This window comes from Lissotriton vulgaris, chromosome 4_1 (assembly GCF_964263255.1).
Source record: "Lissotriton vulgaris chromosome 4_1, aLisVul1.2, whole genome shotgun sequence".
NCBI lineage: Eukaryota > Metazoa > Chordata > Amphibia > Caudata > Salamandridae > Lissotriton > Lissotriton vulgaris.
This window is the reverse complement of record NC_141691.1, coordinates 2,009,610,532-2,009,635,942: the sequence shown is the minus strand read 5'-3', so window position 1 is coordinate 2,009,635,942 and position 25,411 is coordinate 2,009,610,532. Positions and strand designations below refer to the sequence as shown.

Genomic DNA, 25,411 nt, shown 5'->3' with positions numbered 1-25,411 from the left:
GACGTCACAGGAAGTACACCAAAAGGTGGGACGTCGACGCCCACCTGGGCTACAAAAAAAATAGAAAGAAAAGACTACGATTCTGGACCCAACCACTAGACTGCGGAATAATGCATAGCATAGTGAATCCAGAAAGATCTTCAAGCTGCAAAATTACACCGACCGATAAGAAACTATTTGTTATTGTTGCAGATAATTCGCTTTTTCCTGCTTAATCGATGAGCATTAAGGTTACTCAGACTTTTTGGTCTATATTTCTAATGGAAAATGTGTTTTCCAATTCCCAGCATACTTAGTGCTGAAAAACCATAATTGGCTGCAAGGCACCATCTCGGCATGATCAAATGACAGGTGTGGTGAAGATTGTCTTATGTGAAGCAACCTACGTGGTGCTTTCAAGACAATGACCAGTGTTTTCCCCTGACCTCTAATAAACTAAGTCTACTTACCCTGGATTCAGTAAACCATTGCTTGTAAAAAGAATAATGGATATTAGAAGTATCCGCCATCTGCAAGATATACCAGCAAGTTAAGTGTTCACTGGAGACGCATGTGCGAACCACACATTCAAATCTCAGCAGAGTCTACGTGGAGAAGTGTGGCTCAATGGTTAGAGCGGCAGACCCTGATGCAGAGGTCTAGCCTGGGACCAGGGTTCAATTACTGCCTCGGCGGGTCTTGGGCTCGATTTCCGCGGACCTGATAATTCTCGCTTCAGTGCCTATTCTAATCATGGGTCCCACTCTGAAACTCTGGGCAATAGCTTGCTTAATCTCCACAACGGCCCCAAGAACGCTAGGATGCCTGGCTTCACCTTGGGGCTGCCCAGGAGTGGGCATTTCACAGGGAAAAGCCAGGAAGGGTTCCACAGTGGTATGCGTACAAGCGCCTGAGATACCCCTTCGGGGTCGATTTGGTGCGCTATACAAATACTACTACATTTACATTTACGTCCATATTGTGTGATTTAGTGAAAAGGAACACCTTTAACCTGCTGCGCTACGAAATGGTAGAGTAAGCATTAGCAGGCATATTATAAGTAATGTTATTAACAGTTGTATAGCTTAGCTGTCCAGCCATATGAGAGGTCTTTCCCACGGTGAACTTATGAGTTGTAAGTTACGTTTGCTTGTGTTACCAGCTAACAGGCAAACTACTGCTAAAAATGCACTCCAAAGGGGTAGAGCAGTACCATCAGTGTTCATGAACAAAGACCCGCCACATAGTGTCACACAATGACAAAACATCAGTGTAGAAGCTGACATGATAACCAGGTCAGGCATGTGGTGAAATAAATTTAGAATCTAATCCATCTTGAACTCCCATCTTGTTAAAGAAAACTATTTAGACCATGAGGATGACAACTTTTTGCTCTTTATTGTAAAACTGTCTGCTATAGATTGCCTTGAAACTCACCTAGCTATCCCACAGGGTTAAAGAGTTTAGAGGTTTTTGTCTGGCTTCAATGACTGCTTCAACAGAAAATCTGGAAAACTACCACATCTAAGGCCATTCAGTTATAATTACCATTGTTAATGGGGCTGATTAGACATGGTGTCTTAGTGCACATGAAGTGTTGCTTCATAGTATTTTGCATGTATTTGCATAAGATGGCAGTAAGGTAATCTAGCTGGCAAACATATAGTCTTGTCAGTTTGTCCATACCGTATTACAGGCTACATTAGTAAAACCCTGCAGCTAGAAGCGTACAGGGAAGTAATGCTACTTCAATATAGCCCTAAAGATATTTGGAGGCCCTTGCTCTCTTAACTTATCCAAAGGTCTGGAGAAGATGCCAGTAGTAATGCAAATAAAAACCTTGAAGCGTGAATTGTTGTCATATCTTATAAATGCTGTGTTCTTGCATGTCCTAGATTATTGGCTATGGGTATAGTTATTTAGATCACATACTAGTTTGGGCTTGATTGACTGCCTGTCAGACATGGAGCAGGAGATTGTATTGTCTCCAACTGATAGCTATACTAGGGTAATGCAAGATGACTGTATTTAGAAGATTTAGATTGGTGAAACTTTATTGTACACTCTTTATTTTATTACCAAGTTGTGGGTTTTGTAAGTTTAAGTGCATATTAAAACCCAATAAAAAATTACTCACTTTTTGTTTGAGGAATAATGCAAGGCATAATTGATTGATAATGAAAAGCATAATGTGATTGCATATGAGTTTGCATAGAAATGTATGCATGGCTAGCTGAAACAAAGCAAGGGCTAGTGATAGCAAATGCTGTTGCTGTGACCATATATTTGGTGTGAATTTGTTTTCAAGTGGATAGGGTGCTGTCTGTTTGGGAGTTTGTGTGCGGGTCCCAGATCTTATCTAAAACTGCCTGTCAGGTGGGACATTCCCTTCTTTTGAGGCTGTGTCATATAAAAGAATAACCAGACTGATCAGATGATGTTTGATCTTGGATTCCTGGTAACTAGCATTTGGTATAAAAATACGTTTTTTCGACTATTGACAAATACCTTTTCCCTTGCCAATTTTACTGGTGCACTCTTAAGTAGACTGCACAAAAATGGACACGTTTCCTGTTTCTCAAAAGAGAAATTAAGCGTGATAAAGTGTGAGAGAAGTGTATGAAAGGGATACGATTAGAAGTGTGGGCGCAGCTTGCCCTACTGTTGCCTGTAAAGCCTCAGCTTTTAGTGATGTAATTTGTGAACAGTTCACAAACACCACATTCCGAATAATGGTGGGAATGGGTCAAGAAGCTCTTAAAGCAGCATTTTAATACCAGAAAATTATAGAATTAAAACATCGGAGGGAAAAGATGCAGTGTACTACCACCCTGACTGAAAACTTGACTTGTTTGAAATTAGGTATTAAGAGGATGTTGGCATCAAACCTGTCTTGGCAGTGCCCAGCATGATGGGTTATAAAAGATACTGTTGTGAGGAGCCAGCTGCATCTTCCTTTTCTCTTTCTCTCTGTCTCCCTCTGTCTTTCTCCATGCAAGGAACGGGACCCTGGCTATCAAGGGAATAGTTGTCGTCAGCCTCGACCTCTGAGTGGAACAGGAAATGGTGGTGAGGTACTGGGTAGTATTATGATAGCTACAGCTGGAAGAGCAATGGAAACGTAAGCAAACCTGGCAAGGAATAATGCAGCAATTTGCCAATTGTCCCATTGCAGACCTACATCATTCGTTTCCCGCCATGCTGTATTCCCACAGAGGTTAATTAAGAAGTCTCTTGCTGATTTATCTCTGTTCTAGGCCCAACTTATTGGTGTTTTATAACCCTGAACAATTATTTGGTGTTCCTTTGCGGTCAGTTCATAATTTTGGGTTGACTTCTGTTAATGAAAATAAGCAAAGCACTAACACACAAGACCAATGCTGTATTCATGTCTTGCTTCATTTAGCCATACCATGCACGTTCTAATATGTGGCGTGATCCATGATCCTCTTCAACGTCAATGGTAGGCCTTCTTTTCAAGGCTTCCACTGTCCCTTGCATTCCCAAACAGTATGGCTTGTCCAATATAGATGTTCACACAAGAGACTGGAGGGCTTGTCTCTGGTTGTCACAGCTTTCCAGGATTCTACAGCAGCAGGTGGGAATTCACCACCTTGGTATTATCTGAATAGTACATTTGCCATTCTGTGATTTTTGCTCTCCTTGAGTATTCAGGTGTAGTTTGCTTACACTGTGTTTATAAGCAGCACTTTGCCTGCAGCGCTGTACATGTAGAATTAAATATCACACCAGGGAACCAAATGGCAGGGATTTCCCCATTTTGTTATCCAGTGTTTAAGATGTATAGACTGCATGAGGTACGTTGCATTTGCTCAGTATGCTAATTTGTTTTTCTCGTTTGGCAGGGTTTTGCTTTTGTGGAATATGAGGTGCCAGAAGCTGCCCAGCTGGCCTTGGAGCAAATGAACTCTGTCATGCTGGGAGGCAGGAATATAAAAGTAAGCATTTCCTTGTGTTCTGTGCAGATGGCGGTGGAGCATTTGAAGAAACACATTTGTTCAAAAAGGACTAATGCTTATCAATACGGTGCCTCTGGTATCACTTGACATTATCACTGCCTAAGCTCTTAATTCTTAGTTCCCCAGAGTTTTTCAGCTAGATTTAGAACACTTTTTCTTGCTATTTAACTGAACACTACCATTATCCTTACATCATGCAACTGTTGTTTCCCTGCACCTTCGTTTTTTTGGTTTACACAGAGTGGTCATGTTCGAGGCATGTGGGCTCTTAAAACCATCAAATCACCAAAAATAATGCACTAATAACATCTTATCTGTGCATAGATCGCCGCCTAGTGTTGGGTCCGGATGATTGCACATTGTTGTCCTGGAAGAGTCTTCGAAGTATCACGAGATAGGTGGCTCCTCCCCTGGACTACAGTGCGCATGGGCATCCTCTCCATCCTCAGATTGTTTTTTTCCGCCATTGGGTTCGGATGTACTTTCTCGACTCTAGTTCGGAAACTTTGTATGGACTCTTTCCTAAGGCCAAAAGGCCTTCAAAGCATCGCTATTGTCTCGTTCGGTGCCTGTTCTTTTCCAGTTCTTCTAACCGGACGTCGGAAGCTGGTTCTCGCTTTCGACACCAAATGCCCAGACTGCGACGACGATGGATCGGAGCCCGTTTAAATGATGCCCCGTCTGTAATTTGAAATACCTCCACATTGATGTGCACCCAGTGTGCAATAAATGTTTGTCCCCCGAGCACGACGAGGCCAGCTGTATGGCCTGCTCGAAGTTCCGCTCCAAGAAGAGGCTTAAACTTCGACACGCAGCGAGGCAGTCGGCGCAAAAGTCGGCGCCCGAGCCGGTCAACATCTTCGAGGCCCGTGACGAAGAAGGCGCCGAAGATGAAGAAAAAGAGGAGGTTCCTGAAGAGCGGTCGGAACCAGTGTCGGAGAATGACTCCAACTTCGAGGTGGACGAGCAAGCTAAAGAGTACGTCCACGAAGAAGACTTCGTCGAGGTAGGGGACGACTAAGGGGCCATCGGAGCCGTCTATGACGACTCCAGTGATGAGCCAGGCCCAACCGCAGTAGCGGGGCCTATAATTGACATTACGCTCCCTACGGCTCAGGTCGAGGCATCGCCGACAGGCCTTAGCCAAGATCTTCCTTCACGTTCTATAGCCCCGCGTCCAAGCCAGGCTAAGAATACATCCAAGGAGCCATCGGTCGATTCTTCTAAATCGAAACCGAAACTACTTAAAATGGTGGTCGGTTCGACGTCGACGCCTGTCCAATCAAAGACTTATCGACGACCTTTCGGCGTCGAAGGTGGCTGTCGCCTCGAAGACTGGAGCTCGACGCAGAGCTCAACCATCAAACACGTCACCTCGACTGACTGATCAAGATGAACCACAACAGTGGTCTGAGGCTGTAGATCAAACTATAGACCCTGATGATCCACATGCTGCACCAGACGCCCAGTCCTACAGCGTCAAAACATCGCCAACTGAGGACACGGCGGCGTTTAACGCTTTGATAGAAAGGGCAGCACTCAACCATGAAGTGGAGATGCACGCAGAACCTGTGGACGAAGATTTCTTGTTTGACACTTTCTCCACCTCTGAACGATCCACTAAGACTTTGCCTATGCTTAAAGTTGTCCTGAAGCATGCTGCGGACATTTTCAAAGAACCCACAAAAGCTAGGTGTGAGAAGTTGGCCTGATATATAATGTTCACTATTCTAGTGAGCACTTTGTATCAGTCCAAACAACCCTTATTGATGATTGGTTGTAAGTCAACCTTATAGACCAGCTATCCTAGTAGCGTGGATACGAGCAGTCTTCGGGCTAAACTCTAGAGGGCGTGTTAAGCCAGCTGTTATACCATCACATATACCCCTTGAACACCAAGTGAAAGGACACCACACAAGTGTTATGAAAATAAACAGTGTATTTATTTAGATCACAACAGCCCTGTACTCTTTATGAGGACAGGGTACTAAGCACACAACAAAACTCTTAAGAAAATACTTCAGGTTGCACAATTTACACAAATGCCTGAGGGGCACGAAAAACCATATACTCTAAAAGTGGAATGCGAAATTACTTGCAGGTAAGTACTGTACTAATAGGCTTTGGAATCGCTAGGACTGGACTACTGAACTTCAGATTACTAGCAGGAGGCCTAGGGGACTCGGGTGCAGAGTGTGCACTCTCACGCGGGATGCGGGACAAAGTCTATGGTTGCTAGGAATTACAAAGTTAGTGATATCGGACGAATCCGACTAGTTAGGCTGAAAACGAAAAAGGATCTGGACCCTTGGATAGTGAGGCTATGCTGGGGCACCGAAATGCCGAAGTTAGCTAGCCCAGGGGCTGCGGCCGCATAGGTCTGAAAAGACGTCGGGAATCCTCGTTGCAGTCTATGGAGCCTGAAAGAAGAAGTTGCTGGCAGGCGACCAGTGAAGAGATTCGGATGGATCCAAGCCTGGATCGAAGATGGAAGACACCTGTAAGCAGAGGGGACCAAGTTCTGAATCACTAGCCAGTGATTAGCTGGGCACCAGGATGGCACCGGATGGAGTCACCTCGACCAGGTGAGTGGGCGACGCTGGGCTCTGCAGTCTCACGGACCAGGAGGCGTTGTCGGCGACCAGGATGGAGGTGCGAGCTGTCCCACGATGGTTGCTGCTGTCGACGTCGCTGGACCCAGGATTGGGGCAACAAGTCTTGGCAAATTCAAGCCCACGCGGTGGACTCAAAATGGCGTCTGGAGTGGACCAGGGGGGTCCGGGGTGCTCCTCTTTTGGAGGGGAGCAAGGGCCAGTCTGGAGCAACCAGACCAGCGGTGTTGATGTCGTCGTCGGGAAGGCCACAAGCCAGCGGGCTAGTAGCCAGACAACGCGGTGAGCAGCAAAAAGCAGAAGGGCCCCACGCAGATCTGGTGGATGCTGGAGGGCTGAACTTCGGTGCTGGAGCTGCTCAGGGTTGGGGCTTCTCGGACCCCAAAGCACTCACTCGAGGATCCCTCGGCGGTCGTGCTGGGCAAGCGTTGTGCAGTCCTGAAGATGGCCGGTCCCTCGAGGTCTCGTCGCACCCACGGATCTCAGCTGAGCTGACGATGTGGGTAGAGGTCAGAGGTGCCAGGAAAGCCGGTTCTCGTCGAGCTGGGCAGTCTTGATCCAGAGGAGAGACTTACAGCAGACCGTGATGCTTGGATGGTGCCTGCGGATGCAGGGTGACTACTCCTTAGTCACAAGGGAGATATCTTGAGAAGAAGTAGAGAGTTCCTTTCGTATAAAGTAGTTTCAGGATTCAAAGATGATCTAATTTGGAAGGGGGCCCGCTCCTATCTTTATACTAGTAAAAGGGGCTGGCACGCGACTAGGTCCTGCCCATGGGTGGGACCAGGAAGGGGGGTGGTTACACCCCTCTCCCATGCCTGACGTTCCCCAGCTCAGGGGCTGGTGTGCCCCTGGAACTGGTTCTAGCCGGCAGATGCATAGTGAGCACCAGGGTGCCACTTGCAGTCACCTTCCTCTAAAGCCCTGCCTACCCAGGATACACAAAACCTTGTCTGGGAGGGTGCTAGCACCGCCCCTGACAGGAAACCCTTTGTCCAAGCTCCCCTCGCTGGAAAGACTCTCAGCTGCAGGGGGTCAGACTTGTGTCTGTGGTGGCAGCATCCATTTTGTGATGCTGAGGCTCGAGTTAACTTTAACCGGGGTTCACAGTTACATACATGTCGTGTCCCTCTAGAAGGGTGGAATGCTAACCCCGTCGCCAGAATTGACGAGGGGTTAGTATTCCAATTCGTATGACACCTTACTCGACATGTTTTGATAAAGCGATACCAGAGTTAGCATTTAACCGCGAGGATTATAATGCACTTAAGAGTATATGGTATGCGTTATCATGGAACAGCTATTAGGACTTGGTTCCGCAAGCTGCAAACGGGCTCAGCTCATGCCAGAGCACCATCTCACACGATTCCAAGCACTCTGCCTTCAGGATTGTCAAGGCCTGCCATAGGAGTGACTGATAGGAAAACGGGTGTCCATTTTAGGGTTAGATATAGGCATACTATATCTAAAGCAAAGGGTGATTACACCACCTTGCCCCAGCTGTCGTGCAGCCAGTTGTGTCAGATTTAGATGGCCAGCCAGGGGTGACCTAATACATGCTGCAGCCCCTGGTAGGCCCTGGGTACACCTATGCCCTGAGTTACAGGGTCTGATAAGGTGGCCCCGTACCAATTGGTAAATGCACCTAAGGTACACGTGTCAATTTAGTGAGAGAACAGCAAGGCTGTGGGTCTGATTAGCAGGCCCACAGCCAGAGAAGTCGTAAACCAGTGAAGCAAAAAGCAAAAAATCTGGGGTGATCATAGGATTGCAGACCCTACTCTCCTACATGACACCCCCCCCCCCTTGCCCCCCCCAAACTTTGGGACAATAAACTAACCTTGACCAGGTGAGTCTTCTTGCTCTAAGTGGAAATACCTGGAGAGCCCATCTGCATTGCCATGATCAGTGCCAGGTCTATGCTCCACTGTGAAATCCATCCCCTGTAGGGAAATGGACCACCTAAGCAGTTTGGGGTTTTCACCCTTCATCTGATTTAGCCACAAGAGGGGCTTATGGTCGGTCTGAATCTTGAAATGAGTGCCAAATAAGTATGGCCTCAGTTTCTTCAGGGCCCAAAGCACAGCAAAGGCCTCCCTCTCAATAGCTGACCATTTTTTCTCTCTGGGGGTCAGCCTTCTGCTTATAAAAGCAATGGGCTGGTCATGACCATCAAAATTCAGTTGAGATAGAACAGCTCCCACACCCAACTCAGAAGCATCTGTTTGGACAATGAATGGTTTGGAGTAGTCTGGACTCTTTAGGATAGGTGCTGTGCACATGGCCTGCTTTCGGTCATCGAATGCTTTTTGACAGCTTGCTGTCCACTGAACTTTCTTTGGCATCTTTTTACTTGTCAGTTCATTAAGTGGAGTCACAATTGATCCATAATTTCTGACAAATTTCCTGTAATAACCAGTCAGGCCCAAGAAAGCTCGAACCTGAGTCTGGGTGGTTGGAGGAGCCCAATCCCTGATGGATTGTATCTTGCTCTCCAGTGGCTGAACCTGGCCTCCACCTACAAGGTGGCTCAGGTATACAACCTGTGTCTGCCCTATCTGGCACTTTGTGGCCTTGATAGTGAGACCTGCTGCTTGCAGTGCCTCTAACACTTTCCTCAGGTGGACCAGGTGATCCTCCCAGGTGGAACTAAAGACAGCTATATCATCAAGATATGCTGCACAGAAGTCATCCAGCCCAGTGAGAACTTGATTCACCAGCCTTTGGAAGGTGGCAGGTGCATTTTTCCGACCAAAGGGCATTACCACAAACTGATAATGTCCACCAGGGGTTGAAAATGCTGTCTTAGGCTTGGCATCCTCAGCTAACCTGATTTGCCAATACCCAGCTGTCAGGTCAAATGTACTTAAGTAGTTGGCAGAAGTCAATCTATCTATAAGTTCATCTGCCCTTCATCAGTCTTAGTGACTGCATTGAGGCCTCTGTAGTCTACGCAAAACCTCATCTCTTTCTTACCACCCTGGGTTTGAGGCTTTGGCACTAGAACTACTGGACTAGCCCAAGGGCTATCTGAGGGCTCAATGACTCCCAGCTCCAACATTTTCTGCACTTCTGTTTTGATGCAGTCTCTAACGTGATCAGGCTGCCTGTAGATTTTACTCTTGACTGGCAGGCTGTCACCAGTGTCAACCTCATGGGTACACCAATTGGTTTGACTGGGTGTCAGAGAGAACATATGTCTGAAGGATTGAAGAACTTGTTTGCAATCCTTCTGTTGATGGTCAGAGAGGCTGCCACAAAAGACAACACCATCTACTGATCCATCATCAGGATTCTGAAGGAGCAGGTCTGGGAGAGGGTCACTCTCCTCCTCCTGTCCCTCATCTGTGGCCATGAGCAAGCTCATGTCCTTCCTGTCAACATATGCTTTGAACCTGTTCACATGGAGCACCATGTGGGGGCTCCTGGGAGTTCCAAGGTCCACCAGGTAGGTGACCTCTCCCTTTTGCTCAAGGATTGTGTGGGGCCCAGACCATTTGTCTTTGAGTGCAGCTGGGGCCACTGGCCCCAGCACCCACACCTTCTGTCCAGGCTTGTACACAGTCAGGACAGCCTTTTGGTCATGCCAAGCTTTTTGGAGTTCTTGGCTTGCCTCAAGGTTTTTAGAAGCCTTTTCCATATACGCAGCCACCCTGGAGCGGAGACCAAGTACATAGTCCACTATGTTGGTTGCAGGCTTTTTGAGAGGTCTCTCCCATCCTTCCTTCACCAAACATAGGGGTCCTCTCACAGGATGCCTATACAGAAGTTCAAAGGGCTGAAGCCAACCCCCTTCTGTGGGACCTCTCTGTAAGCAAACAAAAGGCAGGGTATCAGGACATCCCATCTACGCCTGAGCTTTTCAGGTAGTCCATGAATCATCCCTTTTAGGGTCTTGTTGAACCTTCAACAAGCCCATTGCATTGTGGAAGATAGGGTGTAGTGAACTTGTAGTTGACACAACACTCCTTCCACATAGCAGTCAAATATCAGTCAAATATCCTGACATGAAGTTTGCACCTCTGTCAGAGACAACCTTCTTAGGGAAAGCCCACTTTGGAGAACACTCCAACTAGGGCTCTTGCCACAACAGGTGCTGCAGTGGTCCTAAGGGGAATAGCTTCAGGATACCTGGTGGCATGGTCGACCACCACCAGTATAAACTTGTGCCCTGATGCTGTCTGGGGTTCCATTGGACCAACAATGTCAATCCCCACTCTCTCAAAGGGCACCCCCACCACAGGCATTGGTATAAGGGGGGCCTTTGTTGTGCCACCTGACTTACCACTGGCTTGGCAAGTGACACAGGAGCGACAAAACTCCTTGGTATCTTCATTCATGTGAGGCCAGTGAAAGTGTGAGACAATTCTGTCCCAAGTCTTGTTCTGGCCTAAGTGTCCTGCAAGGGGAATCTCATGGGCCAAGGTGAGAAGGAAACCTCTCAGAGACAAGGGGATGACCAGCCTCCTGGTTGCACCAGGTTTGGGGTCTCTTGACTCAGAGTACAGGAGTCCATCTTCCCAGTATACCTTGTGGGCACCTGTGGCGTTCCCTGCAGCCTCAGCAGCAGCCTGCTGTCTGAGGGGTTCAAGAGAAGGGCAGGCTAACTGTTCCTTCCCCAGGTCTTCTCTGGAGGGTCCCCCTGAACCCAGAAACTCAACCTGATCAGGTTCAAGTTCTTTAGGCTCAGTTTCCCTCAGCTCTTTGAGGTCAGCCTCCTCTGAGACTTGAACCTCAACCTGGGGCAAAGGGGGAAGGCAATGCCTTAACCCTTCTGCTCTTCTTCTTGGAAGGTGTCTGGTCCATTTTTCCAGGATCCAGCACCTGTTCAGTGGGGCATCTTCTGGCCTGTGTCCTAGTCACAGTAAGCACATGTGCTGGCAAGCCTAACATTTCCATGTGAGTCCTCTGCTCCACTTCTGACCATAGGGATGACTCCAAATCATTGCCCAACAAACATTCAACTGGGAGGTCTGAACTAACAACAACCTTCTTCTGGCCACTTACCCCTCCCCAGGAGAAATCAACAATTGCCATACTATGGTGGGTAGTGACATTGCTGGCATTGGTCACTAGGTACTCTGGACCTAGCATGATCTGTCCAGGGTCCACAAAGTTAGGTGTCACCGTTGTGACACTGGCACAAGTGTCCCTGTAGGCCTGAGCCATCTTGCCATTGATAAATGGTGTCTGTCTGTATTTGCCCAAAGTATTGGGACTGGCATCAGGGGATATATCCACATCCCCTGTACAGACAAGGACAGCCTGAGTGAGTGTGCCAACTAAGTTGTCATACCCCTCAGAACCCAAGGTTAACCCAACTAATCCCTTGGGAGGTGCACTACCACTGCTGACTGTACTAGAGGGTGCAGGTGCCTTAGGGGCTGCAGTGGCAGGAGTTTGCCCTCCTTTCTTGGTGCACTCACTAAACCAGTGAGTTTTACTTTTACAGTATTGGCACCACCTTTTAGACTGGCCTTCTTGAGTCTTCTTCTTCTGGGAAGCCTGACCCCCACCCTCTTTGGTTTGTTGGGGACCTGTCGAAGACTTCTGGTCATTTTGTTCACCTTTGGTATCTTTACCCTTCTGGTCTCCTTTCTTCTGACCACCCTGGTTCTGGCCCTGGTTCTAATTGACCCTTGTTCTGACCCATCTGTCTGCCTTCTTTCCCAATTCTTGGGGAGAGGTCAGATCTGAATCAACAAGGTGCTGATGCAACAACTGGTTCTGACAATTGTTTAAAATCTGTTCCCTCATGATCAGATTGTACAATCCTGTATAATCAGTAACCTTACTGCCCAGCAACCAGCCCTCCAAAGCCTTAGTGGCACAATCTACAAAGTCAGACCAATCCTGAGACTGAGTTTTCTGGGTATCCCTGAACAGCAACCTGTACTGCCCAGTGTTTAAGCCAAACCCATCTATCAGTGTACTTTTCAGGACTTGGTAATTGTTAGCATCCTCAGTCTAGTAGTGAGGAGCTTATCTCTACCTTTACCTTCAAAGGAGAGCCACAAGACAGCTGCCCACTGACTCTGGGGGACGCACTGGACAGTGCAGGCCCTCTCCAAAGCAGTTATCCATTTGTGGATATCATCCCCTTGTTTAAAGGGGGGCACTATCTTACTCAGGTGTCTAGTGTCTAAACTCCTGTCTTTTTCTCTTGGGAGAATGCTGCCACCAGTGAGATCTAACCCACTTAACTTTTGCTCTCTAGCAAAGGCGAGCCTCTCTTTGGCCAGGGCAAGTTCTTCCCTTTCAATCCTCAGATTGTCTTCCCTCATCTTAGCTTCATGCTCCCTTCTCTTAGGGGATGACATCCCTCTATGAGAAGAGGTCTGAGAGCCATTGGTTCGAATGGATCTGTTAGAGCCTCTGGATAGAGACCTAACTCGTCCATTCCCAATGTTAAGTCTGCCTGAGAGTGGCCCTGGGGGTCCCCCAAATCCATTCTCATACCTACTTAAGTTGGTCCTAGTGAGTCTACTGACTTCTACCTGACCTTTGTCTGCCTCATCCTCTGATAACTCCTCTTCCTCCTCAGCATCATCTGCTGCCTGGAGGTGGTGGTCAGGGTTACTAAAGGGTCCCTCTAAGGGGGGCAGATTCCCATCTGGATTAGAAGAATCTGGGTTAGCAGTTCTCCTGGCATCATAAGTCTCTGAGACCAATCAGAAAGGGAATGGTAGGGTTAGAACCCTGTTTTAGCTTCCTGGAGGTACACAATTGTCTCATCTCCTGGAAGCTAAGAGCTGCATATCTGGGCATGACCTGTGGAGGGTCAACTGACACAAGGGGAGACTCAGAGTTTCCTCCTTTGTCTGACATGCTTTTCTAGTGTGGTGTAAGTGATGCACCTACCTACACTATATGTTTGCCTACTGATCCCTTGCTAAGAGTTGTAGTCAGGGTGTGCTAGGCCCTGTTGAACTACAACAGCTGGTTCAGTAGAACTCAGAGTATTCTAAGCTAAGTTATATGTACCTTGGTACTTATGTGATCTTTCAAATTATATTCTTAGGATACGTGCGGTAAAACAACAGCAAGCTCAAATCCCAACCGCTGCTCACCAATGTGAGAAGTTGGCCTGATATATAATGTTCACTATTCTAGTGAGCACTTTGTATCAGTCCAAACAACCCTTATTGATGATTGGTTGTAAGTCAACCTTATAGACCAGCTATCCTAGTAGCGTGGATACGAGCAGTCTTCGGGCTAAACTCTAGAGGGCGTGTTAAGCCAGCTGTTATACCATCACATATACCCCTTGAACACCAAGTGAAAGGACACCACACAAGTGTAATGAAAATAAACAGTGTATTTATTTAGATCACAACAGCCCTGTACTCTTTATGAGGACAGGGTACTAAGCACACAACAAAACTCTTACGAAAATACTTCAAGTTGCACAATTTACACAAATGCCCGAGGGGCACGAAAAACCATATACTCTAAAAGTGGAATGCGAAATTACTTGCAGGTAAGTACTGTACTAATAGGCTTTGGAATCGCTAGGACTGGACTACTGAACCTTCAGATTACTAGCAGGAGGCCTAGGGGACTCGGGTGCTGAGTGTGCACTCTCACGCGGGATGCGGGACAAAGTCTATGGTTGCTAGGAATTACAAAGTTAGTGATATCGGACGAATCTGACTAGTTAGGCTGAAAACGAAAAAGGATCTGGACCCTTGGATAGTGAGGCTATGCTGGGGCACCGAAATGCCGAAGTTACCTAGCCCAGGGGCTGCGGCTGCATAGGTCTGAAAAGACGTCGGGAATCCTCGTTGCAGTCTATGGAGCCTGAAAGAAGAAGTTGCTGGCAGGCGACCAGTGAAGAGATTCGGATGGATCCAAGCCTGGATCGAAGATGGAAGACACCTGTAAGCAGAGGGAATCAAGTTCTGAATCACTAGCCAGTGATTAGCTGGGCACCAGGATGGCACCGGATGGAGTCACCTCGACCAGGTGAGTGGGCGACGCTCGGCTCTGCAGTCTCACGGACCAGGAGGCGTTGTCGGCGACCAGGATGGAGGTGCGAGCTGTCCCACGATGGTTGCTGCTGTCGACGTCGCTGGACCCAGGATTGGGGCAACAAGTCTTGGCAAATTCAAGCCCACGCGGTGGACTAAAAATGGCGTCTGGAGTGGACCAGGGGGGTCCGGGGTGCTCCTCTTTTGGAGGGGAGCAAGGGCCAGTCTGGAGCAACCAGACCAGCGGTGTTGATGTCGTTGGTCGTCGTCGGGAAGGCCACAAGCCAGCGGGCTAGTAGCCAGACAACGCGGTGAGCAGCAAAAAGCAGAAGGGCCCCACGCAGATCTGGTGGATGCTGGAGGGCTGAACTTCGGTGCTGGAGCTGCTCAGGGTTGGGGCTTCTCGGACCCCAAAGCACTCACTCGAGGATCCCTCGGCGGTCGTGCTGGGCAAGCGTCGTGCAGTCCTGAAGATGGCCGGTTCCTCGAGGTCTCGTCGCACCCACGGATCTCAGCTGAGCTGACGATGTGGGTAGAGGTCAGAGGTGCCAGGGAAGCCGGTTTTCGTCGAGCTGGGCAGTCTTGATCCGGAGGAGAGACTTACAGCAGACCGCGATGCTTGGATGGTGCCTGCGGATGCAGGGTGACTACTCCTTAGTCAGAAGGGAGAAATCTTGAGAAGTCGTCGAGAGTTCCTTTCGTAGAAAGTAGTTTCAGGATTCAAAGATGATCTAATTTGGAAGGCGGCCCGCTCCTATCTTTATATTAGTAAAAGGGGCTGGCACGCGACTAGGTCCTGCCCATGGGTGGGACCAGGAAGGGAGGTGGTTACACCCCTCTCCCATGCCGGACTTTCCCCAGCTCAGGGGCTGGTGTGCCCCTGAAACTGGTTCTAGCCGGCAGATGCATAGTGAGCACCGGGGTGCCACTTGCTGTCACCTTCCTCTAAAGCCCTGCCTACCCAGGATACACAAAACCCTGTCTGGGATGGTGCTAGCACCGCCCCTGACAGGAAACCCTTTGTCCAAGCCCCCCTCGCTGGAAGGACTCCCAGCTGCAGGGGATCAGACTTGTGTCTGTGGTGGCAGCATCCATTTTGTGATGCTTAGGCTCGAGTTAACTTTAACCGGGGTTCACAGTTACATAAATGTCGTGTCCCTCTAGAAGGGTGGAATGCTAACCCCGTCGCCAGAATTGGCAAGGGGTTAGTATTCCAATTCGTATGACACCTTACTCAACATGTTTTGATAAAGCGATGCCAGAGTTAGCATTTAACCGCGAGGATTATAATGCACTTAAGAGTATATGGTATGCGTTATCATGGAACAGCTATTAGGACTTGGTTCCGCAAGCTGCAAACGGGCTCAGCTCATGCCAGAGCACCATCTCACTCGATTCCCAGCACTCTGCCTTCAGGATTGTCAAGGCCTGCCATAGGAGTGACTGATAGGAAAACGGGTGTCCATTTTAGGGTTAGATATAGGCATACTATATCTAAAGCAAAGGGTGATTACACCACCTTGCCCCAGCTGTCGTGCAGCCAGTTGTGTCAGATTTAGATGGCCAGACAGGGGTGACATAATACATGCTGCAGCCCCTGGTAGGCCCTGGGTACACCTATGCCCTGAGTTACAGGGTCTGATAAGGTGGCCCAGTACCAATTGGTAAATGCACCTAAGGTACACGTGTCAATTTAGTGAGAGAACAGCAAGGCTGTGGGTCTGATTAGCAGGCCCACAGCCAGAGAAGTCGTAAACCAGTGAAGCAAAATGCAAAAAATCTGGGGTGATAATAGGATTACAGACCCTACTCTCCTACACTAGGGTTATCAACCCACGGATTGAGAAAAAATATAGGCCTGCTCCAGTGGACCCCACCTACATCAAAGGCCAGCTCCCCTTGGACTACCTGGTAGTGGCCAATGCCCGCAAGAGGGCAAACTCACAAACTAGTGGTGACGCTCCACCTCCGGACAAGGAATCAAAGATTCTGGAGGCGTCAGGAAAGCGAGTGGCAGCGCAGGCTGCTAATATTTGGAGGATTTCAAATACACAGGCCCTGTTGGCTAGATACGACAGGGCGCACTACGACACGCTGGAACAGTTGTTGCAACACCTGCCTGATGTTTACAAGGAGGGAGCAGAGATGATTATACAGGAAGGGAAGATGATTTCTAATGCGTCCATCAAATGCGCACTGGACGCAGCAGACACGGCAGCTAGGGCCATAAACATTAGTGTGATGCTAATGGCTCCGCATCTCTGGTTTCAAGCCCGAGATTCAAACAACTCTGCTCAACCAGCCGGTTAACCCGGACTTCCTTTTTGGTCCCGAGGTAGACACAGCACTCGAAAAAATAAAAAAGGACACAGACAGCAATATCCATGGGGGCTCTGCAATCTCAGCAGTTTCGGGGCAGTTCCTTTCGTCGCTCCGGTAATAGGGGAGCCTCTAGAGGACAGGCTTTACAGCAGGCCCAGTACACCAAAGGGAGCACGCAATCCACCTACACAAAGAATACCGGGGGTGGATACCGTGGGAACAGCGCCAAAGGCAGAGGACGTGGCAATAACAACGCCAGATCCTCCGCTCCCAACAAACAGTGACGCCTTGTCACTGCCCCCCGACCATCTAACACCTGTCGGGGGAAGACTCCAGCAGTTCCTGCCAGTCTGGGAAGGCATTACCACGGACAACTTGTCTGATACGGCTATTGTCTAGAACTGACCTCCACCCCCCCCCCCCCCCCCCCCAACATACCCCCAAGGCACCGTCCTATATCCGCAGAGCACATGCACTTATTGCAGCAAGAAGTACTCTCCATGCTGCAAAATGGGGCAATAGAGCTCGTGCCTGCAGAAGAACGAGGTACAAGGGTGTACTCTCTGTACTTTTTAATCCCAAAAAAGGACGGATCCCTGCGGCCCATTCTAGACCTCAGACCCCTCAACCAATACATCCTTTCAGAGCACTTTCATATTTTAACCTTACAGCAGGTCCTGCCGTTGCTCAGTCAGGGCGACTTCCTAGCGACCCTGGACCTCAAGGATGCATATTTCCACATTCCCATTCACCCAAGTCACAAAAAATATCTCAGGTTCACCATCAACAATCAGCATTACCAATTCAAGGTCCTGCCTTTCGGGGTCACCACTACCCCCAGAGTGTTCACCAAGTGCTTAGCGACCGTGGCTGCGCACCTTCGAAGACAACATGTTCACGTCTATCCCTACCTGGACGACTGGCTCGTTCAGGCCAAGTCAGCCCAGCAGTGTGCCAGCCATATGTCGCGCACAATTCACCTCCTTCACAGTCTGGGGTTCTCACTCAACTACACGAAGTCACACCTGCAGCCAGCCCATGTGCAACAGTACCTAGGGGCAACATTGAACACTCTGATGGCAACAGCGCAGCCGAACTCTGCCAGGGTCAACAGCATGCAGCTGCTCATTCGGAGGTTCAGGCATCAACAATCACTCCCATCCCAGGTGTTCATGCAGCTGATCGGTATGATGGCATCCTGCATATTCATAGTCCCGCACGCGAGACTGCACGTGGCATGCGTCCCCTTCAAGAATGTTTGCACGACAGTGGAACCAGGCTCATGGGCATCTAAAAGACCTAGTGTTGGTGACCGGTCGTGCCTACCTCTGCATTGGTGGACTCCACATAACCTTTGCAGGGGACGACCGTTCCAAGAGCCTGTCCCACAGATAGTGCTAACGACGGGCGTATCTCTCCAGGGTTGGGGAGCGCATGTCCTCCATTACACGGTGCAGGGACTATGGACAACGCAACAGCAAAAGATGCATATCAACCTGTTAGAACTGATGGCAATCTTCATGGCACTGAAAGCGTTCAAGTTGCACCTGTGCAACAAGGTCGTGTTGATCCGGACGGACAACATGAATGCACTGTGTTACATCCAGAACGAGGGAGGCACACACTCCCCGCAGCTATCTCACCTAGCCCAGAGCATGTGGAAGTGGGCCATTCAGAGGACCATCTTCCTCATGGCGGAGCATCTCCCGGGCGTAGACCACCAGATGGCGGACCTGCTCAGCAGGCACAGTCATCAGATGCAAGAGTGGGAAATCCACCCCTCGGTACTCCAGCCATACTTCCAGCAGTGGGGTCATCCAGAGATCGACCTCTTCGCCACGAAAGAGAACGCAAAATGCCAAAGCTTCGCCGCCAGGTTCCCACACCCGCAGTCTCGGGGCAATGCGATATGGATGAACTGGTCAGGCAGATTTGCGTACGCTTTTCCCCCAGCCCCACTCATACCGCCGGTGGCGCGCAAACTGCGGCAGCACTCCATGACGCTCATCCTGGTTGCTCCAACGTGGGCACGGCAGGCTTGGTACACCACGTTCCTGGAACTTTCAGTGGTGCCTCACCAACGGCTGCGCCTCACTCCCAACCTCCTCACTCAGAGCCATGGAGACATTCAGCACCCAGATCCTCAACAGTTGAGCCTAGCGATTTGGCTCCTGAGGTCATAGAGTTTGGCTACCTCACCTTGCCCCCTGAGTGTATGAACATCATCAAAGAGGCAAGGCGACCTACAACAAGGGCGTGCTATGCAGCCAAATGGAACCGATTTGTCATTTACTGTTCCAACAATGACATTAATCTGCTAGATGCGTCCACGCAGAACATCATATGTTACCTGCTGCACCTGTACCAATGCAAACTAGCGTATAGTTCCATCAGGATACATTTGGCTGCTATAGCTGCTTACCTTTAAGGGCACATTAACCGTTCCCCCTAGAGCACATTCCACACGCAAGTTGGGGGCTTCCATGGCTTTCCTGGGTAATATTCCTCTAGAAGATATATGTAGAGCAGCCACATGGACCACCATACATACATTTACCAAACACTACTGCGTAGATGTACACTCCAAACAGCAAGCTGCTGTAGGACAGGCTGTTCTCAGAACTCTCTTTCAGACTGCTGCAGCTGGCACGGGCACCCGCCGGTAAGGAGGAAACTGCTATTTATTGTATGTATGTATGTATGTATAGGCATTTATATAGCGCACTACTTACCCGTAGGGTCCCAAGGCGCTTCGACCGCTGCGAAACCCTTCCTGGCTTTCCTGAGAGATGGTCCCTTAATGGGTATCTCCAGGGTGAGACCAGGCATCCCCGGCGGTCTGGTGGGGCCGTTAGTGAAGATGAGGCAAGCTAATGCCCAGAGTTGCCGAGTGTGATCGCTAATCAGAGTGGGCACCGAGGCGAGAGAATTATCGAGTCCGCTGACCCTGGTCCAGAAACCTGCCGCGCCGGGAATCGAACCCTGGTCCCGGGCCGTCCTCTGCTCTCGGGTCTGCCGCCTCTAATTCTATGCACAGATATGAATTCAGCAGCCCTCATGCCTCGAACGGAATATGCTACTTACCAGTATGCATCTGTTCTTGGCATGAAGGGGTGCTGACATTCATATCGCCCGCCCTCCTCCCCGGTGCCTGTCGCAGCTGTAGCTCTCATCATTTTCAGGCATGGTCATCACTTTCAGTATTACACTCCAGCTCTGCCACAATGGCGAAAAACAATCTGGGGATGGAGAGGATGCCCATGCGCATTGTAGTCCAGGGGAGGAGCCACCTATCTCGTGATACTTTGAAGACTCTTCCAGGACAACAATGTGCAATCATCCGGACCAACACTAGGCGGCGATCTATGCACAGATATGAATGTCAGCAGCCCTTCATGCCAAGAACAGATGCATACTGGTAAGTAGCATATTCCTTTCTTTGAACAGCCGTACCTCCTCTAAGTCTTGTAGCTTTTTCTTCTTCCGTCTTTCCCTTAGCGCCGGGAAACCCATTGCGGGTAGCTTTGCGCCTTACAAGTTTAAATAAATAAATAAATCTACAGATCCAGGGAACGTGGTCCCCAGTGGAATCCATGTATCACATCAATTTCCTGGAACTCAGAGCTGTTCACTTTGCACTAAAGGCCTTTCATCCGTCTTTCCAGACCGACTCCTTGCTTGTACAGACGGACAATACGACCACAATGTATTACCTCAACAAGCAGGGGGGCTCGAAATCGTGCACACTGTCACAGGAAGCGCAGGCGATCTGGCACTGGCTGCTAGCCAGAGGACTGACGATAACGGCTACTCATCTGCCAGGTGTGCAGAATGCTCAGGCAGACGCACTCAGCAGGATGATTCAAGAAAACCACGACGAGGTGCTCGCAGACATCTTCGCCACGTGGGGCACTCCAGACGTGGATCTAGTGGCCCCTGCCGAAAACAGAAAATGCAGAGACTTCGCCTCGAGGTATTACCAACCGGGGACTCTGGGGAACGCGTTATGGATCAGCTGGTCGAACAGCTTTCTGTACGCTTTTCCACCCATTCCCCTGATTCCGGCAGTGCTCATCAAGCTGTCCCAGTCCAGGGCACGGATGATCCTCATCGCTCCGGAATGGCCCAGACAGTGGTGGTTCACGGACCTGCTTCACCGGTCTCTCCTGCCTCACCTGCGACTGCCGTGTCGGCCGGACCTTCTCACGAAGTTCAGGGGGCAGATGGTGCACCCCAACCTTTCAACGTTTAGTTTGGCGGCATGGCTCCTGAGAGAGTGCAATATGGCCACCTGAATTTTCCTGAGGATTGCATGGACATACTGAATGAGGCTAAGCGACCTTCCACTAGGACTTCTTATGCTTACAAGTGGAAGAGGTTCTGCATATGGTGCACGTCTAAGAACTATGATCCGACCACATGCAAGGAAGAGGTCCTCCTTCCATACCTTTTGTATTTGGCTTAGGCTGGCCTTAATTTCCATTCCATTAAAATTCACCTAGCAGCGTTAACTGCGTACAGGAAATGCCCTTCGCAGACCTCCTTCTTCCAGATTCCTGTGATAAAGGATTTTTGGGAAGGATTGAAGAAAGTGTTCACTCCTGTTCGGCGTCCTTCACCTTCGTGGGAGCTGAATGTGGTGCTGTCCAGGCTGATGAAGGAACCTTTTGAACCTATTCATAAGGCTTCACTGCAGCACCTATCGTGGAAGGCGGCATTCCTTGTGGCCATTACATCGGCCCACAGGGTGAATGAAATTCAGGCATAGTGTTGCCAGGAACCTTATACTGTCTTTCATGCTGCTAAGGTTGTGATGCGTACTCACCCTAAGTTCCTTCCTAAGGTAATCTGATTTTCATGTGAACCAGACTATAACTTTACCTACGTTTTTTCAGAATCCATCCACTCCAGCGGAAAGGTCTCTTCATTCCCTGGATGTCAGAAGGGTACTGAAATTCTATCTGGATAAGACCAAGGATATTCGTAGATCAGACCAATTCTTTATCAACTATGGGTCGGTCAGGACTGGTCTTGTTACCTCTAAACCGTCCATATCTAAGTGGAAGCACTGAAACGCGTTGGGACAAGAGGAACAATGACGGATGCCCTCTTAAACTCGGACAAGCAATAAATTAAGTGTAAACTTACCTGCAGTCGTGTGATCCTTCGAAGCAGAGCACCTTTTGGATTTCTACATTTTGCACGACAGCTGCGTCGTGGAAGGAAGCACCGCCTCGGAAAGGAGGAGGGAGCCGTCGGTGGAGGAGCCAAGTACAGGAAATCCCTGTTTACTCAAGGTGACTGCAGGAGCAGAAAAATAACCGAGTAAGAGGATTACAACCGGGGTGCACTGAAGCACTTTTCCAGTCGGTGTGCCGTTACTAGGACACTGCAACTTGACAATTTATCATGCTCAGGCGGAACCCACTGTAGGTAGTAACTTATTGGCAAAACTACTGATCCCAGAATGCTGCGCAAGGGACATTGTACTACAAAGTACACTCCGTGTTTTTACTAAAAGATAACGGAAACTGCCATTTACATCCGACCTGCCATGAACCCCTGATGAAAGTGCAGGAAGCACTGAAACGCGTTGGGACAAGAGGAACAATGACGGATGCCCTCTTAAACTCGGACAAGCAATAAATTAAGTGTAAACTTACCTGCAGTCGTGTGATCCTTCGAAGCAGAGCACCTTTTGGATTTCTAGATAGATAGATAGATAGATAGATAGATATTCACTGAAAAAACCATAGGTTATAGACCATATATAGTTAGGAATTTGCATTTACAAAACCTTAAAAATTCACTGAAAAAAACCATAGGTTAGAGACCATATATAGTTAGCTGGATAGTTCATTGATAAAAAAAACAATGAAATTCCGTATATAGTTAGTTGCACTAACTATATATTTCGCGCATTCGCAATCCAATGCTGATGATGTCACATATTACATCATTCATGACATGGTCAGTGACATCACTGATGACATCACTGATGACATCTCAAATGACATCTGCCTGATAATGATGAGGATTCGGACCAGGACGACAACGCAGTCCTTGCAGATTGGGATAACTATCGGGCACAGACACAGTCTCCTCCTCCGTCATCTCCCCTGGCTTCTCCACCAGTAGACATCGGGAGTTTCCACATCCTGATGGTGCATGCCGCAAAACGTTTTCACTTGCCTATGGAAGTCAAACAGGACTGCTTCCTTTATGACTTCAAGGATCAGCCTTCGAAGCAAATTCATACCATCCCAATCATTGACTTCATTTGGCACGAGGGGCTTAAACTTATGGAACGGCTTAATTCTATCCCGGCCGTGCTTCCACGCCTTGACAAAAAATACAAGGCGCCTGCAGACTCACCGGCATGCCTTGTGTTTCAACCTAAGGCTGACTCTGTCATTACACAAGCTGCACAGAAGAGATCGCGTAACCCGGCGACTCCGTTGACTTCGCCACGGACCAGGAGGGTCGTTGCCTGGATACTATTGGGAAGAAATTCACCACTATGGCTGCCACGATGGTCAGGGCGGCTAACTCCCTGGCCATCCTCGGACGATATGACCGTCAGATGTAGTCAGAGATCGCGGCTTTGGTTCCCCTGCTTCCGGACTCCTCCAGGGCTGAAGCCCATAAGATTCTGCAGGAGGGGGGGAGAAGATCTCCTCATAAATTGACTGTGCCGTCGACATTTCCTCTGCGGGATTCCGGCAGCTCGCAGGTGCAGCTGTCTTGTAGCGGCAAGGCTGGCTCAAGGCAACGGCTTTTCCGCCCGAAGTACAGGCGAGGGTGCTCGACTTGCCTTTCGATGGGGAATCCCTCTTCGGCAAACACGTAGACGACGCCTTTGAGTCCATCAAAAGAGGACACGGACACTGCTCGTGCTCGTGCTCTGGGATCTCTCCAGTACTGGAAGCGGCCCTTTCGTCGGGCACGTGGCAGAGGTACTTCCTCCAATTTTCGTGGCTTCTCCCAGTACCGTTCCTATGGTTACAGCAAACAGCGATACTCTTATCAGAACCAGAATAAGCAATCCGATTCCAGGCCTTATCGGAGAAAGAGCACCTACAGAGGAGGTGCTACCTCTAAAAAACAGTGACTTTCCCAAACTCAAGTGTTCTCCAACGCTGAAAATTATAGGTCGAATCTCCCAGCACTTCTGCAATTGGTCAAGAATTACTTCGGATCATTGGGTCTTGGATGTCCTCTTAAAGGGCCACGCTCTGGAAGTTCTCAAATTTCCACCCACCCGACCACCCTCAGGCCCTCCCCCAGCACATTTAAAAGAACTGTTTGCTCAGGTCAAAATTATGATACAGAAGGGGGCTGTCGAAGTGGTTCCTCGATTACAACAGGGCAAGGGCTTTTATTCCCGCTTTTTTCTAATCAGGAAAAAATCAGGAGAGTGGCGCCCGATCTTGGACCTCCGAGCTCTCAACAAATTCATCAAGTCCCAAACATTTCGGATTCTGACCTTACTGGAAATTTTACAGTTCCTAAATCCCGGAGAGTTCCTCTCCACCATCGACCTCCAAGATGCATATTTTCATGTGCCCATACATCACAGACACAGAAAATATCTTCGCTTCACCGTAGGATCGAAGCACTTCCAATTCAAAGTCTTGCCTTTCGGCCTTTCCGCCCCGAGAGTCTTCACGAAAATCATGGCTCCGGTTGCGGCATTTCTTCGCTTACAGGGCATTCAGTTCTACCCTTACTTGGACGACTGCCTGATAAAGGCTCCAACTTTTATTTATTTATTTATTTATTGTGATTTATATAGCGTACTATAACCCAGGGGTCTCTAAGCGCTTTGTTAGGATCAGCTAGACAATAGAAAGGATGCATCAGATTACAATTGGCGGCCACCCCACGCTTGCTGGAAAAGCACAGTTTTTAGTTTCTTGCGGAAGGGCATTAGTTTCTTTTCATTGCGAAGTTCCAGCGGTAATTTATTCCACATAGCTGGCAAAGTATGTGAAAAAGCACGCCCACCCACAGTGGTCAGTCTACAGCGTGGCTGAACCAGATAGATGGAATCAGCAGATCTAATCACCCTCCCTGGTTTATTGAGGGTCAGGCGAGATTTCAAATAGGTGGGTGCCCTGCCATGAAGAGCTTTGTGGACAATGCAGAGCCCTTTGAACATTAGCCTCTGCCTAACTGGCAACCAGTGGAGTTCCCGCAGGAGGGGGGATGCCTGGGTACTCCTCGGTTTCTTAAAAATGAGCCTAGCAGCATCATTCATGACCGTCTGCATTCTGTTTAGAAGACACTGTGGAAGTCCTATATACAGTGAATTGCCATAGTCCAGCCTGGCTAAAATCATTGCAGAGACCGCACTCCTTAGAGTGGAGAAAGAGAGCAGCGGGGAAACTTTCCTGAGTTGACGAAGGAGGCCGACACAGCTGCCCACCACAGCTGTGACTTGCTTTTTGATGGACAGCTTACTGTCCACCTGGATGCCCAGGCTCTTAACCACCTCCGCCGGTTCCGGAGGCATGCCCAACTCCCCGGGCCAGAAACGATCACACCA

The 25,411-nt window shown here is 49.1% G+C and overlaps 1 protein-coding gene across 2 annotated transcripts in view; it reads left to right on the top strand.

Moving 5' to 3' along the window:
- Positions 1–25,411, top strand: part of PUF60 (poly(U) binding splicing factor 60) — a 346,754-nt gene that overhangs the window by 182,755 nt on the left and 138,588 nt on the right. For both annotated transcript variants that reach the window (XM_086966385.1, XM_086966384.1), the window contains exon 6: positions 3,846–3,938. In XM_086966385.1, coding sequence (XP_086822511.1) covers positions 3,846–3,938 — 93 coding nt within the window. The remainder of the gene's footprint in view (positions 1–3,845; positions 3,939–25,411) is intronic.